The following is a 17,707-nucleotide window of genomic DNA, read 5'->3' on the forward strand; positions in this document are numbered from 1 at the left end:
GGAGCTGCTCCAGGAATGATATCTATCCTGAATTCCACCTGCCTATCTGGTGGCAACCCAGGTAGGTCTTCAGGGAAAACTTCTGGATACTCCGAAATGACAGGAATGTCTTCTATCCTTGCTTTGGATTCTTCAATAATCACTTGTGCCATGTAGATGACACAACCTCTTTTTAAGCATCTCGAAGCTTTGAGCATGGTTACGTTCTCGGGCAACCCATACTGCGTATCCCCTTGAATGGTGAGCGATTCGCCAGTCGGGGTCTTTAGCACAATTTGCTTTCTATTGCAGACTATCTGGGCCTGATTGTGCGCTAACCAGTCCATGCCCAGAACGATGTCAAAACCAGCTAGATTAAAGGGAAGTAGAGATAGAGGAAAAGAATGGTTCTTAATGGATATCATACATCCCTCTAATATAGTGGAGACGGTTTCTACAGTGCCGTCTGCTAGCTCTACTTCGTACTTTACATTTAGGGTTTTAATAGGCATGTTCAACAGTTTGCAAAATTTTTGGTCTACGAAGGATTTGTCAGCGCCTGAATCGAAAAGTACTCTTGCAAATATATTATTCACGAGAAAAGTACCTGTTATTACGTTGTCGTCTTGCAGGGCTTCCTTCACATCCATTTTGAAGACTCTAGCGTTATTCTTTTTGGGTTCTTCAGTCTTCTTGGCGAACTTGGGGCAGTTGCTCTTTATGTGCCCCTTCTCACTACAGTTGTACCAGGTTGCGTCCTTGATCTTCTTACAGTCCACAGTTTTGTGGTCTTTGGACTTGCACAGTCCACAAGCATACGTCTTTGACTGCGACTGTGAGTTCGACCCAAGCCTGCACTTCCCGAAGTGGAATTTCTGGCAGTTCTTGCATTTGGGCTTCTCTCCCGATTGTTGCCCATCCTTTCTCGACTCGCCCCCTCTCTTGCCATCACCGTTTCCACGGTGTTTCTTTCCTGACCTTCGCGAGGTATCATCCTCACGCTTCCTTTTTTCGGCCTCTTTGTTCCTCTGCGATCTCAGTCGGACCGCGTCCATCGTGAGGGACAAAGAGAGGTCAGTCACAGACCTGAAGGTCGTTGGTCGAGAGGCCTTCACACTAGCCTTTATCGTGGGTTCTAACCCCCCGATAAAACGAGCAATCCTCCTTGGTTCCGGGGTGACTAGATAAGGAACCAAGCGAGACATCGTATTGAAGCTCGTCAAGTAGGCCTGGCAGTCCAGATTTGTCATCACCAATGACACAAAATCGGACTCTATCTTCTCCACCTCATGCTGAGGGCAGTAATTTTCCCTGATGAGAGAAACGAATTCCTCCCACGTCATGCTGTAAAGCACAGCTTTTCCTGAGGCCTGAACCAGCGCCCTCCACCAAGCTAGGGCCTCGCCCTTAAATGACTGTGACACAAACTTCACTACATCCCTTTCAGCGCAGCCACTGATGTCCACAACTGTGTCCATCTCGTCCAACCATGTCATACACTCGACGGCACCCTTCTCCCCCATAAAGTCTCGGGGTTTACAAGATACGAAGTACTTGTATGTGCAGCCCCTAGCACGGGAAGCATCAGTATACTCCCGTTCGCGACGAACACTATTCTCGTTTGACGAGTGGTTGTCGTCGTCTTTCTTGGGCTTGGACGAGTGGTTATCGTCGTCCTTCTTAGGTTTGGATAGTGGTTTGCTGTGGGTTTTTGAGTGTGTCTTTGGCTTTGATGGTGGTTTGGAAACTGTTCTGCTTCGGGATTCTGTATATTGTCGATCCAGAGCTGCTTGCACAGCATTGTCGACAAGAGCCTTGAGTTGAGCGCCCGTTAGATTTATTTGGGCATTATCATAATCATCTTCATTTGTATGACTACTTCCTCCATTTGGGTTTGCCATAGTAGCTTGTATCTGCTGCAGAAGATAGTGAAAATTCTGTTTAGGAGTTTATCATTGAATTGTCTTTTATGGCAATTCATTAACCATGGTATTGAAGACCATATTTGGTTAATTCGTTACTCACATTACATTTAGGATTTGAACATACTTATCCTAATTACAATTAATATTGCTAGTGGCATAAAAGCCTAGTCACGAGGACGTTATTATAATGTTAGCCGAGATTACAGAGAATCAAGGTATGAAGGTTTGAACCGTAGTCCTTTTACTCCTTCTGACAGGGAGTCATAAACCACCACTGTCTTTTGTCTTATTATGACAGCAATTATGGCCCATAGGCACTACATCACTAACGGATGTTTGATAATTTGGCCCTTAGGCACTACATCACTTATGGATGTTTAACAAGTGATCATCTTTATTGATGATTTAACCCATGATTTATTATATCATTATTTTGGGCTTTGGAGTCCTTTTAAGGATTCTTGTATAAGAATGGCGTGTGTAATTTTAACGAATCACATCTGCCATGATTGTTAACATGCTTACAGAGGTTAACAGGGAATCAGAATCTTTTAATTAGGTCTTACCATCTTGGCCGGATCTTAAAAGACACCTGGCTAGGTTTCACTCTAAGATTCTTTATTTTGACCGATCAAATTAAAAGGAATGGTTTTGATTTATTTCATATATAGTAATCACAAAATGAAATTCATAATATAACATTCTATAATTTTAATTTGATCACATACTGCCCTAAACGGGACTTTTAAATAGTACATACCAACATAGAGGTTAAAATAAGAGGTAAGTCCACGCAGGGACTAATACAAGATAAGTGTCCATGCAAGGACTAAAAGATAAGTCCACGTAGGGACTGAAATACGATAAATGTCCACGCAGGGACTTCTTTTAAAATAAACATTACATTAGAACATACATAAGGACTAATGGTCACGTTTCTTCTTCTTGCCCTTTAGTAGGTTTGCTAAGCCCTTGAGGAATCCTCGGTGGCTCTTACGTTCTTCCTCGAATTCTCTCTCCACACGGCTCAAACGGTGGAGTATTTCTTCTTGTTCGGGAGGAGAGAAACGTGGTTGTGGCGCCTGTTGCGGAACTGGAGGTCTGGGAGGTGCTGGATACCCATGAGCTGAGTAGTCCGGTGCTCCCATGTTCCCATGAGCTCCGTCAGGATATCGTGCATTATACCTGGCCGACACCACATATGGGTTGCGCTCATAGTTGTAGTTGTAATGTGCTTGCGATGACGGTTCGAACGGGTTGTAAGCCGTTGGACCCGTGTACGCAGGTATTGGGTGGTCATACCCAAAGGGTGGCGAAGTTGGTGCAGCTGGTGCGGAGTTCGCCTCCTGTACAGGACTTAAAGGTCCTTCTTCTTGTAGTGGCGGGTAGTGGCTACTACTAGAGTGTCGAGGGGTGCTGAAGTGGAAATCCCCTCCTCCTCGGGTGGACATACGGGCATTTGTCCTCCTACGCCTTGGCGGATCAGGCATTACTGGCTGTGCCTGTGGCGGAGGTGGTGGCGTAACTGCCATGAAATGTGGATCCTCGGAGGGATCTCGCGGATGTTGCGGCTGTTGTGATGACTGTGGCGTATGGTACCACTCGTGTTGATTAAACAACGCCATGAAGCTATCTGGTCCCTGATAGGGCGCACCATGGAAGGATGACCCATCAGAGATTTCTATTGGGTGCGTGGGCGTACCACGAGCAGGTTCTGTCGGATCAGTATCCTCGTCCATATGATCTTCGGAGAAGTGATCTTGCGGCCCTAATGGAACAAAACCTGAAGGTTCCTGGATGTAGTCAGCTGGATTAAACTGACCTCTGAAGTATGGAGTAGGGTCGTCAAAATTTCGGTGTGATACCGAACGCTGTAGAGGTATGAAGGAGGGTTGTGGGTTGTTGGGGTCATTCTCGGAATTTGGCCCGAATGAGTGCCGGTATGATGGCGTTGTGCTATGCGAGGTGGAATGCCTCGCAGGTTCATAAAGGTCTCTTCGCCTTTGCGGTTCTTCACTCCTTGTGGTTGAAGGAGCTCGCGTATTTGAAGGTCCGGCTTCGTGATCGTGATGAGTAACGATCTCTCCTCTGCCTCTTCTTCCCCTTCCTCTTCCTCGGAAAATCACTGGCGGCATATTTCCTGCTTTTAAACTTTAAATAACAATAATAAAAGAAAAAGATTACTGAAAAAAAAAATATGATTCCAGTTTGTCTTATGTTCAAGTCTAGACTCAAGTATGTGCAATTGTGTCACTGAGATTAAACACATTAGGATAGTGTTTAATTCACTCAATGTTGGCTCTGATACCAACCTGTCACACCCCGATTTCCACGTGTATCACCGGTGGGCCCGGTGGGGGATTACAGTGACGTAGTTGGCAACAATATAGTCAAACCACAATATATGAATGCACAGCGGAAGCATAAAGATAAATATAATTCAACCATTTACTGTAATATCCAATTGTATCACAAGTAGTCGAATAGTATCCACAGGATGGATCAAATAAATAAAATATTGTTCAACAGATAGACATCAAGCTTGCGAGACTTCCTTAGATGCTAGGGAGCTACTACCAGCCAATTACATGTAGTACCTGCACTTAATCTTTTTGGGAAAATACGTCAGTTTACACTGGTAAATACAATCAACTGACTCATTTTGTAAAAATGGTTAAAAATTGGTTTGGATGCACATGGCATAAACATGTTTATTTAACTTGGGAGAATTATTTAAAATTATAATCTTGTGAACGAATTACATGTTCCTTCTTTGCGTTCAGTAGCCTGGATCCTGTCCGGGTTAAAGATCAATAGACACACCACATTTGCGTAAAACCGAGGTGGGTAAACCATCGGCTACGTCTTTTAATAATATAGACATAATACCGGGTGTACGCCTACACCCGACTGTCAAGGTCGTGGCCATTTCGTAAAATGATGCCTAGGATATCCGGGACATGGTCATTAACCCCCCAAAGGCTTTTAAGTAACAAGACTGTTTAAATGAGCCGATCAAACTATTCAATTAACCACCTAAGCGATGGAATTATTTGATGCTCAATCAAGCGGTATTTTATATACCGTAACCCAAGCCCGTATAAGGGAAAATAAGTTAAAAGTATTTACCTTTGCAATGTATATTCCTTAATCAATTAAGTCACAGGTATCTTTTACTGGGGCTCCTTATTCTGGAACGAAGGTTTAAATTAACCTATTAGAATCCTAACGGGTCGTTATATTAGCCGTAGCCTAGACCGGTTAGTTTCGAAGGATAGATACGGTTTATTCGCGTGAAAGGCAAAAACCGAGAATGGAATGTGATTCTGACCCAACAAGTTCGGAGACTTGTTTTATATGGGTTTAATATTCACACTCCGGATTTTGGGGTCAAAATGATATAGTTTGACCCGTATCGGCTAATTTATGTAAACTAGTTACATAAGCCGAATCGTGCGCGCAATAGGCGCAACGGGTAACCGTAGGAGTCCTACACTGTTTGCTAAGTCAATATACTTTAAAGAGGTCGTGGTATCAGTAGGATACCTTCCATAATGCAGAGTTTTAGTTCATTATACGCCCCGTAGGGGTTTTCCGGTTATTTTAAAGACTTTTTAAAGGGTTTTCTGAGTTCTACAGGAAACCTGAGTTTCCCGATCAGTTTGATAAGTCTAAAATATCTTATTTATTATTTAAAATCAGTAGCAACTGGAATCGGGTCAAAAGACCTTGTAGAACTCAAGTTTTGGCCGAAAAGGGCATATTCGGTATTTACCGAACCGTAGCCATAACCGCAGGTTATGAGCAGGTTAAAATTTATTAAAAATCTTTAAAAATCCCAAAATATTATTTTAATACAGTGGGTAAAAGTTTTGGTGACGAAATCTTGGTTTAGGTAGGCGTTATGCTAATTGCGCCGTTTATTACAAAAGTTTCTTATAAATGCGCTATTTAGCATAACTCCCATTCTAGACCTCGGATTGGCGTGAAACTTTAGGGACATGCTTAGAATTTAGTAAGCAAGGTTATGGTCCCTTCACGTGTCCGAAATACTCGTTTTATTTTAGAAAGGGCGTTACGGTCAACTTTTAAGTAATTAACGGAAATGCGTAAAAGACTCGGACAAACAATGAACCGGTCACAGAGGGTTATACCATCATGTAACCTGGTCCTAAGAGAGTCCTAAGGTGTATCTATACCTCACTAAAACGGGTCAGAACTGAAGTCAATGCAAAAGTCAAACTTTTGCGACATTCGGCTCCGAACCGGGTCAATATAGCAAATGGTCGATTCAAACGAGTTTAGACAAGTTTATATACTTAACATCATGTTTTATAAGTGTCAAAACAGGTTTCATATCATCTACATTACAAATTATACAAGAATCGCTAAAATAGCTTTCTGTTGGCTTTTTAAGCATTCGTTTGACTCGACATTTGAACTAGTTAGAGTGGTGATCAGAGGGAACCCTTTTAGGGGTTTATTACCCACATAAATACCAACACATAACTACTTTTGATTCGACAATTCACTGGACCATTTGTGAATTATCGCAAAGTCAATCGTTAGTTACGACGGATTGACTTTTAGGCTAATTTAAGCAAAAACAAAGCTATGGAAGGTATGGCATACTTACAGAGACTTGTTGAAAGACTTAGAACTAAAGAAGAACTCTTGGGAGCTTCAGAAATGACCAGAGAAGTGTGTTTGAGGTGTGTTCTAAATTGTGAACAATGAGATCTATTTATAGTGCAAGACAAGCTCTTAGATCATCACACATTGGTCTACAAGTGATCATGGATGATGGGCAGGTGTCCTAAGGTGTTATGGGTCGAGTAGGGGGCACCCATGCCTCACTTATTGCTTAGTTGATCGTTCACAAGTTCAAAAGGCATGCAAGTCCAAACTTTCTGCATCTGGGCGTCCCACGCGGCCCGCATGGGAGATTAGGCACACTTTAACGCGGGCCGCCTGAAGTTTAAAATCAGACGTGATTAAAGAGGTGGCTCGCGGCCCGCCTTAACTTACTCTAAAACCTTATGCGGCCCGCGAGAGGTCAAGATTTTCAGATTTTTAAATCTTTTGTAATCTTGATCAGAATCTGGTAATTAATAACGAAATCTTTCGAAATTATTAACCTGACCTTTCGGGTTTGAAGGGGTAACTTTGCGGTTTGGCCCTCGATTATTTACAACTAAGGGCCTCATGTTATTTACCCGCATTGTTAAGTCCCCGGTTAGTTTATTAATTATTTGGAAAGCCTTAACTTTCAGTGCTGACGCTTTTAGTCCTCCTCGTACGAATTTGATCATAACTTTCTCGTTTTAAAACGGAACTTCGCGGAATTTGTACAGTACATTTTAGTGAGCGTATTTAACTGTTACAAAGCCTCGGGTACGTCAAAGGGTCACTCAGAGGTATAATTAAACATGTTGACACAGTTAACCCCCGCAGCTTGTAATCTCCCACTTTCTTCCGCGTTTCGCTTCCGTACGATCCATGATCTATTCGTTTGAAGGTACGAGCACCATTTAGGGTTACTATACAGTATACTTACCCTTGTTTGACATTTATAACCCTCTAATTTATATACTTTCAAGGTTTGTCAACATTAGTCCTTTATTAAATACGCCACGTGTAACTTAAGACACGTGTCAATACCTTATTGGACACAAAATTTCGAGGTGTTACATTCTTGAAGAACACCATGATGACATCATCCTAGAATGCTTAGATCTTGATGATTTCACGGTTAGAAATCAAGATTCGAAAGATAGAAAGGTATAGGAGTGTGCATTGATCAAGAAAGTACAAGATTTAGGATGAAAACTTACCGGAATCGGAAGAAATCTGAGAAAAGGTGAGGAGCATGAGCTGGTCGGTCAGGGAGTTTCCAAAAGTGGAAAGAATGACAATGACAACCCTATTTATAGGCTCCAAAAGAGGAAAGGGCTGGCCGATCGGCCAGGCATCCCGATTGGACAGCTTGCTCGATCGGACAGTCCATCCGATCGGCTGGGCTGTTCGATCGGCTGACAGCCTGATCGATCAACAGCCTGGTTCGAGTGTTCGGTGCGACGATTTTCGATATTTCGATTTCGATTGAAGACGATACGAGTATGACAGAGTTTCCTATTCAAATTACTTTCCGTCCCAACTACTATATCTAACATACAATCATCTATACTTCACACTATCCTTACATTACTATTCGTCACAATTCGATTTCGATTGCATTCGATTTGAGTTTCGAGTTTCGATTCGAGTTTCGATTGATTCGATTGATCACCACACAAAACATAAAGTAAACACGCACAGGTAACACATAAGGCACACACACACGTATAATAACAACCAAAGTTTGCGTAATTCGAGATTCGAGTTCGATGATGGTTAGATTGGTTTGATTACTGATTAGTTAACTTTATCGCATTGTTACTTCCTACTATTCACAGTCGTAAATCGGTTCGCGTCGATTAAACATTCGATTACTTCGATTAATTCTGATAACAACACTTACTCCGCATAATACAAATAAAACATAAAATAGACTAATTATAGTCAAAGAAGTCAAAGTTGACTTGGACTTTGACTTTGACATTCGAAAACACGGGGTGTTACACTGTACTGATTATAGGGCTGTAAACGAGCTGAGTCGAGCCGAGCTAGACCCAGCTCGAGCTCGGCTCGAACTCGAATTTCAAATCGAGCTGAGATTTGAGGCTCGAGCTCGGCTCGATTAGAATTCGAGCTAGCTCGGCTCGGCTCAATCTCGATCTAGCTCGAACTAACAAAGAACCGCAAAATTTATTACTTAAAAAGCCCTTAAAAATGAATTTCTTCATAACCTAAGGGCCATAATTGTCATTTAATTTAACCATATGACTAAATATGCAAGTATATATAGTTAATTCACTTTCTCCATTGTCTTTAACTTCTTTTATAGGGGAGATACACCCTTAGTTTTTGTTTTCTAAGCGATGTGGGACAAAAAAAAAATGAAGGATGTAAACCTTATCAAACCAGCTCACGAGCTCACGAGCCGAGCCAGGCCAAGCTCGAGCTCGGCTCGTTTATAAACCGAGCCGAGCCGAGCTGGCTCGTTTACAACCGAGCCGAGCTTTCTTCGAGCTTTTTTCGAGCAAGCTGCGAGCCACGAGTTTTTTGAACCGAGCCGAGCTTTCTTCGAGCTTTCTTGGATTACATATATACTAGGTGCCATGATTTTACTTCCATATATAGGTACCATGGTTTTACTTCCATATATTATACGAAACTGAAAAAAAGAATTTATGAAAATTTAAATAATTAAACAAATATCATCTCTTCCAAACTTCTCAAAAGAGCAGTAGCTCAACCAAAACTTGTCAAAATCGTCCGCCCCAAAATTAAGCGGTCTCCATGTGGCGAATTAGTAGCATGCACGGTCAATCCGACTAACATGATCGGTTCAGTTAAGAAAACATTGATCATTATTGTCGAAGCCGAAGCCAAAGCCAAAGACGAACATATCCAAACTTGTTTTTTAAACGGCGAACATAACAAACTCTATCCCAAACATTAAACCAAGCTAAAAGGACATGTCATCACATATCAAAATCACTCGAATTTGAAAATGAAATAACATTATCAACATCGTAGTAGGATATATAATCCTTTAAAATATCAAACTGACATCTTTTAACATAACCTTTGAGGATAAGATAGCTAACAACCTAACAATAACATAGGCATACGCCAAGAGGTCAAAAGAATACCATTTTTAAAAACAAATCATAAATCTTTTCAACAAATATTTCAAATCCCTTTAAACATTAAACAATTAAAACTTGGGAATTTAAATATTAGGGTGAGTGGAGTGAAGCTCGGTTTCAGGCGGTAAACATGTTTACCGGAACGGTAAACCACTGCAACACTCCCTTTACCGATTTTGGTTGAGGAGTTCAGTGAACCTACACCGATTCGGTGAGAGGGAGGGAAGGAGGGGGGGGGGGTGTGGTGGGGTCCATTCCATCTCAGCCAATCACACATTTTTTCTTTTTTAAAAAAAAATAGTTAAACCCCGTTAGGTAAACCACCACCAACATTTTTAAGTATTAGATAACTTATTTAGATGAATTGACATGACAATTTGTGATCGGGTGAATTAGAAGTTTACCTATTTGAAATAGGTAACCCGTAACCACTCCTTCACCCTTAAACAATAAAAACTTGGGAACAAAAATACCCAAGATTCACTTCTTCCGAATCTTAATTAATCTGACACCTAAATCATAGCTACAACTTAAAATAAAAATAAAATAACCTATTAATTAACATTATAGAAAAACTAAGTTTTCAAAATTAAAAAAAAAATGAAATGTGTCCAAATGATAAACAGCTCACACCTTTCAGCAGTCACCACTAGGGGTGTTCAAAAAACTCGTGGCTCGCAGCTCGCTCGAAACTCGCTCGAAAAAAGTTCGAAAAGAGCTCGGCTCGAAAGCGGCTCGGTTGTAAACGAGCCAGCTCGGCTCGGCTCGGTTTGTAAACGAGCCGAGCTCGAGCTTGGCCTGGCTCGGCTCGCGAGCTCGTGAGCCAGCTCGATAAGGTTTACATCCTTCATTTTTGGGTCCCACATCGCTCAGGAGATAAAAACTAAAGGAGTATCTCATCTATAAAAGAAAGTAAAGAAAATGTACAAAGTGAGTTATCTATTTATACTTGCATATTTAGCCATTTGGTTAAATATAATTGCAATTATGGCCCTTAGTCTATAAAAAGATTCATTTTTAGGGATTTTTAAGTAGTGAATTTTGTGGTTCTTTGTTAATTCGAGCTAGATCGAGTCGAGCCGAGCTAGCTCGAATTTTAATCGAGTCGAGCTCGAGCCTCAAATCTCAGCTCGATTTGAAATTCGAGCTCGAGCCGAGCCAGCTCGAATTAAGTTCGAGCCGAGCTCGAGCCGGGTCGAGCTCGGCTCGACTCGGCTCGTTTACAGCCCTAGTCACCACCGATAAAACCCCCCACTCCCCTCCCCTTCTCTCTCTCTCTCTTCACTCTCTCTCTAAAACCTCTGCCATTTTTAAACTCTATATATTTTCTTGCAAACAAGTGTATGCATTAGTGGGTTGTACCTTACGCTCAAAAATATTGCAACCCACATGAACAAGATGCAAACTTTTCATCTAATACTTGTTCTGCTATGCTCTGTTTTTGTTTTGGGTCATGGGTTTTCAAGAAATCTTCCCATTTTATCTTTTGATGAAGGCTACTCACACTTGTTTGGGGATGATAATCTTATGGTCTTGAAAGATGGAAAATCTGTTCACTTATCTCTTGATGAAAGAACAGGTTTATTACTATTAGTATTATTAATTTTAATTTATTATGATATCATAAACTTAAATATGTTGTTTATGTATGTGTTTTGTTTGAAAATAATAATATTATTATTTATTTGTGTTTTGTGTGTTTGCAGGTTCTGGATTTGTGTCACAAGACCTTTATCTTCATGGATTCTTCAGTGCCTCTATTAAGCTTCCTGCAGATTATACAGCCGGTGTTGTTGTTGCTTTCTATGTGAGTATTTTTTTTTATTTTTATATATTTTGAAAAATAAAAAATATTTTTTTTTAATTTTTATTAGTTTTGGGTATTTTTTTAGCTTTGAAGGAAAATTTGTTTGAAGGTTTATACTTTATATATGATAATGAATTCATCCATGACTGAAATTACTCAAGAAATTATTTGTATTTATTGTGTTAATTTATTTCACATTCTGAATAGTATTTAATTTATTTAATTTAATTTTATCATTTATTAAATGTGGAGAACAGAGTCTAAAAAACATCATCAGGTTGAAATTTTTTTATTTTTTATTTTTGATTCTTGACTTGATTTTATTTGATTTTGATTTTTGACAACTTTGTAATTAAGTTCAAAGATTGACGGTATGATTTTTTTATAAATTGATTTGATTTATTTTCCATGCCATAAATGGAAAAAAGATATAAATAGGTAATTTTTCCAGACAGGAATGATTTTATCAAGTTATGTAAAATCAAAAGTTAAAAACTTTTATATTTCTGGGTTATTTTTTCCAATTAAGATTAAAAAGTAAAAATAAAATGGGATTGCTTGCATCTTGGACTACTGTTTTGCCTTTTTTCCATTGAAGTTTGATCAAAGGTAATAAATAAAATTAGATTTATTATTGCACCTCATTTCTTGATAACCGTTACCTTTTCCTTTATTTTAAGTCAATATTATTAAATATTTCCTCCCAAAATCACTACTTTTAATGATACATACACTTTGATTTTAAATTAAAATTTTGTCCACATGTTTTTACTTTGTATATAATAAGCTTGGAGTTATACATGAAAATGGATTCCTCTTGTCTGTTTTAACCTGGTTATTATTGTTTGTATTGTAGTCCATATCCATGATTATTAGTAATGTGTTCATTGTAAAAACACTGTAAGCAAACAAACAAATAATTAAACGATTATTCGTTATGTACCCCGTGAAAATTGCATCACTTTTTAGAACTATATAGTAAACAAGGTAACATTTTCTTATTCCGATTTGAATCCGGTTTGTTAGTAATTTAAAAAAAATCATTGCTTGATTAGTTATACCTTAGATTTTCGTCTTTGTTAAGTGGTGGAAACGGTATTTAATTGATAAAAAGTTTAATTATACTTCTAACGAAGTCTAGACGTTGCAATTTAAATATATATATATATATACACACACACAAAAACACACATAGAGTATTTAACCGATAAAGATTTTTATTAAACTTTTAACGAAGTCTTGACGTTGCAATTTTAATTTTAAATATATATATATATATACACACATGCGCGCGCACGGTATATAACTGATAAAGATTTTATTTGGGTAAATTACTTTTTAAGTCCCTGTGTTTTAGTAGTTTTAACTAGTTGAGTCTAAAAGCAAAAAGTTTAACGACCTGAGTCCTTTTGGGTCCAAATTTTAACCTGTTGAGTCCATTTTTTTGGACTCAAAACGTTATAAAATAAATGGCTAGGGACTCGGGGCGTTAAACTTTTTGATTTTGGACTCAAGTGGTTAAAACCACTAAAACACAGGGACTCAAAAAGTAATTTACTCAAGATTTTAATTAAACTTTTACGGAAGTCTTGACGTTGCAATTTTTTTTGTCAAAAGTAATGTAGGAAATCAAACAATGAAAGAAAACTTGTTTCGCTACGGTCAACGTCATAAATCTAGTATGTTGACCCTGTTCAAGTAACATTTCCGTATTTTCTGCATATTAAAGGATTAAAGTGCATTAAAGTTGCAACAATTAGACAATTAGTCAAACATTAAAGTTGCCTTTGTGATGATATAATTTCAAATTCTTAAAATTTTTTTTTTATAAAATTTGATATTAAAGTTGCAACAATTAGACAATTAGTCAAACATTAAAGTTGCCTTTGTGATGATATAATTTCAAATTCTTTTTGTTGACATTACAAAAAACATTTATGCAGATGTCAAATGGAGATATATTTGAGAAGAATCATGATGAAATTGATTTTGAATTTTTGGGAAATATAAGAGGAAAAGAATGGAGAATTCAGACAAATATTTATGGAAATGGAAGCACAAAAGTTGGCAGGGAAGAGAGATATGGCCTCTGGTTTGATCCTACTGATGATTTTCATCAATATAGCATCCTTTGGACTCACGCCCACATCATGTAAGTTAGTTAATTTACACCCTATTTTTTCATTTAATAGCTTTATTTTTTTAATGGACCACAAGCTATCAAGATTAAAAAAAATGGGTATTTTTGGTTGGGAATATAACACTGATTTAGCGGCGCAGCTTGTTGCCCGTTTGCCATCTGTCTCGATTAAATTCATAACACTTATTTATGTTATGTAAAGGTAATTTTAGCTTAATTTTACTACTGAAAAAGTGCATAAATTTGTATCTCTTTCTGCAAAAGTTTTTTTTTTTTTTTTTTACATTTCTGAAGGTGTCATCTCTTTACTTTGATGAGAGCTTTTAAAAGATGTTGATATGACACCACTCCCTATTGTCTGAATGTTTGATGATCATTATTTTTATAAAAGAGTAAAATGCCATTTTCATCCATGAGTTTTGGCCAGTTTTGCAACTTTCGTTCAAAGGTTTGTTTTTCCGCATCTGGATTCAAAAGGTTTGAAATCTTGTCATTTTCATCTGGCTCGTTAACTCCATTCATTTTTCTCCGTTAAGTCAGAGGTATTTTCGTATTTTTCTTCGTTAAGGGTATTTTAAATGCTTGTACGTAAAGTGAAAAAGACCGGACTGCCCTTTGAGTTAACAAAAAAGACGAAAATACCCCTGACATAACAAAAAAAGATGGATGGAGTTAACGTGCCAGGTGAAAATGACAAGACTTCAAACCTTTTAGATCCAGATGTGAAAAAAAACAGACCTTTGGACGAAAGTGACAAAACTGACCATTTTGTTATGAAAAAAAATTATATTAATAATATATTTGTTTGTTATAATGCATTCCTAAGGTGGCATGATATCATATATGTATTTCTAGAACATTTCATGATGATGCATGTGATATAATATGTCATGGTATCTCAACTACTTTATGGGTTGCTAGCTAGCTATAGAACCTGTTTGAATACCCAAATGGTCCATAGCTACAATATGATTTTCTTTACTATTTAAAGCTGCAGGTATAATTGTTTTACTGGTACATTGTATGTAGTAATAGAAACACTAGTTAGCTTTCATATATATATATATATATATATGACAAAGATCCGTTAGGAACCACCCTTTATTGCGAGAACCGCGAGAACCAGTGTGAACACAAACAGTAATACCTAAAAAAATCTAAAAAACACCCAAAATTTTTTTTACTATTGAGGGGTGGGGGAGGGGGGTTTAGGTTTTTGGGGGTGGGGTGGGGGGGGGGGGGTTAGGTTTTTTTTAGGTTTTTTTGAGGGTTTTAGTTTTTAGCATTTAGCTTGGGGGGGGGGGGTTAGGTTTTTTTAGGTTTTTTTAGCTATTTTAGGTTGTGTTCACATTGGTTCTCGCGGTTCTCGCAATAAGGTGGTTCTCGCATGAACCTTACCCTATATATATATATATATATATATATATAGCAATAGTGACATCTCTCTGCCTTACTTCAATCCTAGTTTTTTTTTTATATAAAAAAGGAGGGTAATTTCGTAATTTTTTTTTTTTTTTCTAAATTTTATTATTTTAATTCTTGATGTTTAATTTTCGGTTCAGATTCTATGTCGATGATGTTCCGATAAGAGAGATCAAAAGAACCGAATCAATGGGTGGGGATTACCCATCAAAACCGATGACTTTATACGCGACAATATGGGACGCTTCCGAGTGGGCTACGAATGGCGGAAAGTACAAGGTTAATTACAAATACGCCCCTTACATCGCCGAGTTTTCCAACTTTGTTCTCCACGGATGCACCGCGGACCCCATCGAGCTCACGTCGCTCAAATGCGACGACGCATCAAACGCCAACGCAATCCCAAAGGGTATCACGAGCTCACAAAGGGCGAAAATGGAAAGTTTTAGAAAGAAACATATGCAATATTCGTATTGTTATGACAAAATAAGGTACAAAACGCCACCTTCTGAGTGTGTGGTCAACTCGAAAGAAGCGGAGAGGTTGAAGAAGTTTGATCCTGTGACGTTTGGTGGCGGTCGGGGTCACCACCATGGGAAGAGACACCGCCGTGCGGTGGCGATTTAAGCATGGTGGTTGGTTCTCTTATTATGTTACTATCATTTTCTTTTTCTTTTTTTTTTAAGTTTCTTATTTTGTTGATCATCTTTGATCTTTTTTTTTTTTGTTAATTTTTATGTGAATAGAGGACAATGGTGGGAAAGCATATAATTTGTTTGTGATGATGATTATGTGGAGAAATATGAGATTTTGGTTGATGAATACACGACAAATCCATCATGCAACCCTTTTTCACTTTTGTTTATTTAATTATAAATATTGTTGACCCTAGTTTTTTTATCTGTTGTTAAATGGTAGTTTTTATTTGTAAATTTTAATTTTTTTTTTACAAATACGGTTGTTATTGGATATTGGGTTTTTATTTGTAATATTACGAGTTGATGCCTACCCGCGCGTTGCGGCGGGTTGTCAATTAGGAATATTGAGTTGGTGCCAATCATTTGCAAAGTTGCTCGTCTTAGATTAAGATCACCTTGAACATATTGGATTATTGGTTACTCAAAACATGCTTGGTCACATCATTTCTCATCAAAGATAATGCTAAATACAATGAAGGAAGGAATAAAATTTAGTTGATGCATATTATTTGGTAAAAAGTTCTCTAAATGTACTATATTCATGTATTTTAATGAGAAGAATTCTGTACAACTACATTGTCTTACATGAAAAGTTGTTTAATTGGTTGTTTGTGACGATGGTCAATTGGGGGGGGGGGGGGGGGGGGTGCTTCAGAGGACTGGAGCAGCGGCGAGCGCTGAAATCCGGTAATTATTGTTTTGTTTTCCGTTTTCTTTATTGATTAAATCAGAGAGACCCATCGAAACTGTACTCCACCACAGGCGCTGCCACATCTACGGCCTACGGGTGTGTAACTCGTCGGGAGATGTCGCTCGTGCTTTTGCCCAAATTGCCATGCACCTTCATTCTTCATAGGGAATTTCTTGCAGTTGTGGTGGGGTTTCTTCCATTAACAATAGGGATTATTCTAGTATTATATTTTCGTGTCGTCCGTTCACGTTGAAGAGATACGCCTGCTTGCCATTCGTTACGTCGTATCAAAATGAATTGTCTTGATTTGCATATGCCCTCGTTCGTTACGTCGTACCAGAATGAATTGTGTTGATTCGTGTATGACGTTAAACCGTAGTTGCTATCGGCATGATCACATCCATGATATCGTAATCTTAGTACTGCTTTTTGTTATTTTTTTATGGAAGTAACCGACAGATCAAAAGCGACTAATGTTCTTCATTTTTTTACTCACGACAAAGAGATCAAATAAAACCATTGATTTATTTTGAGTATAAATACGAATTTAGCCGATTGTTAAAAACAGGGGGTTGACAAAATAAAACCAATTGATCAAAGATTAGATTTCCTTGTAAAAGATGGAAAATCCATTCAAATCTGTTTTCGTTTATCATAATGCAGCAAATCAACATCAACTCTTGATTAGAGTAGAAGATCTGATGTATAAATATAACTTTAAAGCCATGCATTTAATTTCATTGTGATTAAGGCTTTGAACCAACGTACCCTTTCACAACTTAGACTCATGAAACCTCTTAACAAAAGGATACAACTTTTCGGAAGGGGTGGACGTTTTTATATGAAGTAAATTAAAATCACATCCTTTCATTTTAGAAAGGCAACCATCATTTAGCAATTATATTTTGATTTTTTTAACCAACATGCCTTTTAAAATGAAAGGGTGTGAGTAAAATAAACTAAAGGCTGTGACTTTTAAATAAATAAGACGTAACCCAAGTTGCTAATTGTATAAGAGTATAATTGGATATTGGTTTTTTATTAACTAGCCGAGCGAGCCAACTTCCGCTGATACTTTAGTGGTCCGTCAGTGATTTTAATTTGTTGTTAAAAAAACTAGATAAAATAAAATTTAAATAAACTCGTTAATAAAGTTTTACGCAACTGTTCTTTTTTCAACTTGGTGTAGCTATTTATATAATTATTAACAATAATTTTTATTTTTCTTAAACACACGAGTGATAACGTGGCTACTACCTTTAAGATGATACGTTTTAGAACTTTGTATGTA

General features: G+C 37.9%; 1 protein-coding gene across 2 annotated transcripts; it reads left to right on the top strand.

Annotated features, from left to right (window-relative positions):
• Positions 1-10,891: 10,891 nt before the first annotated feature.
• LOC110918747 (probable xyloglucan endotransglucosylase/hydrolase protein 28) lies at positions 10,892-15,918 on the top strand. 2 transcript variants are annotated; one of them, XM_022163031.2, is made up of 5 exons: positions 10,892-11,237; positions 11,365-11,465; positions 13,409-13,617; positions 15,168-15,662; positions 15,774-15,918. In XM_022163031.2, exons 1-4 carry the CDS (start codon positions 11,048-11,050, stop codon positions 15,652-15,654), a joined length of 987 nt encoding a protein of 328 aa, XP_022018723.1. In that variant the 5' UTR covers positions 10,892-11,047; the 3' UTR covers positions 15,655-15,662; positions 15,774-15,918. The 2 variants fall into 2 exon arrangements, with proteins under 2 accessions (XP_022018723.1, XP_022018722.1); XM_022163030.2 differs by having other exon boundaries at positions 15,168-15,918.
• Positions 15,919-17,707: the final 1,789 nt, after the last annotated feature.

The sequence above is a fragment of the Helianthus annuus genome, chromosome 16, assembly GCF_002127325.2.
Source record: "Helianthus annuus cultivar XRQ/B chromosome 16, HanXRQr2.0-SUNRISE, whole genome shotgun sequence".
NCBI classification, from domain to species: domain Eukaryota; kingdom Viridiplantae; phylum Streptophyta; class Magnoliopsida; order Asterales; family Asteraceae; genus Helianthus; species Helianthus annuus.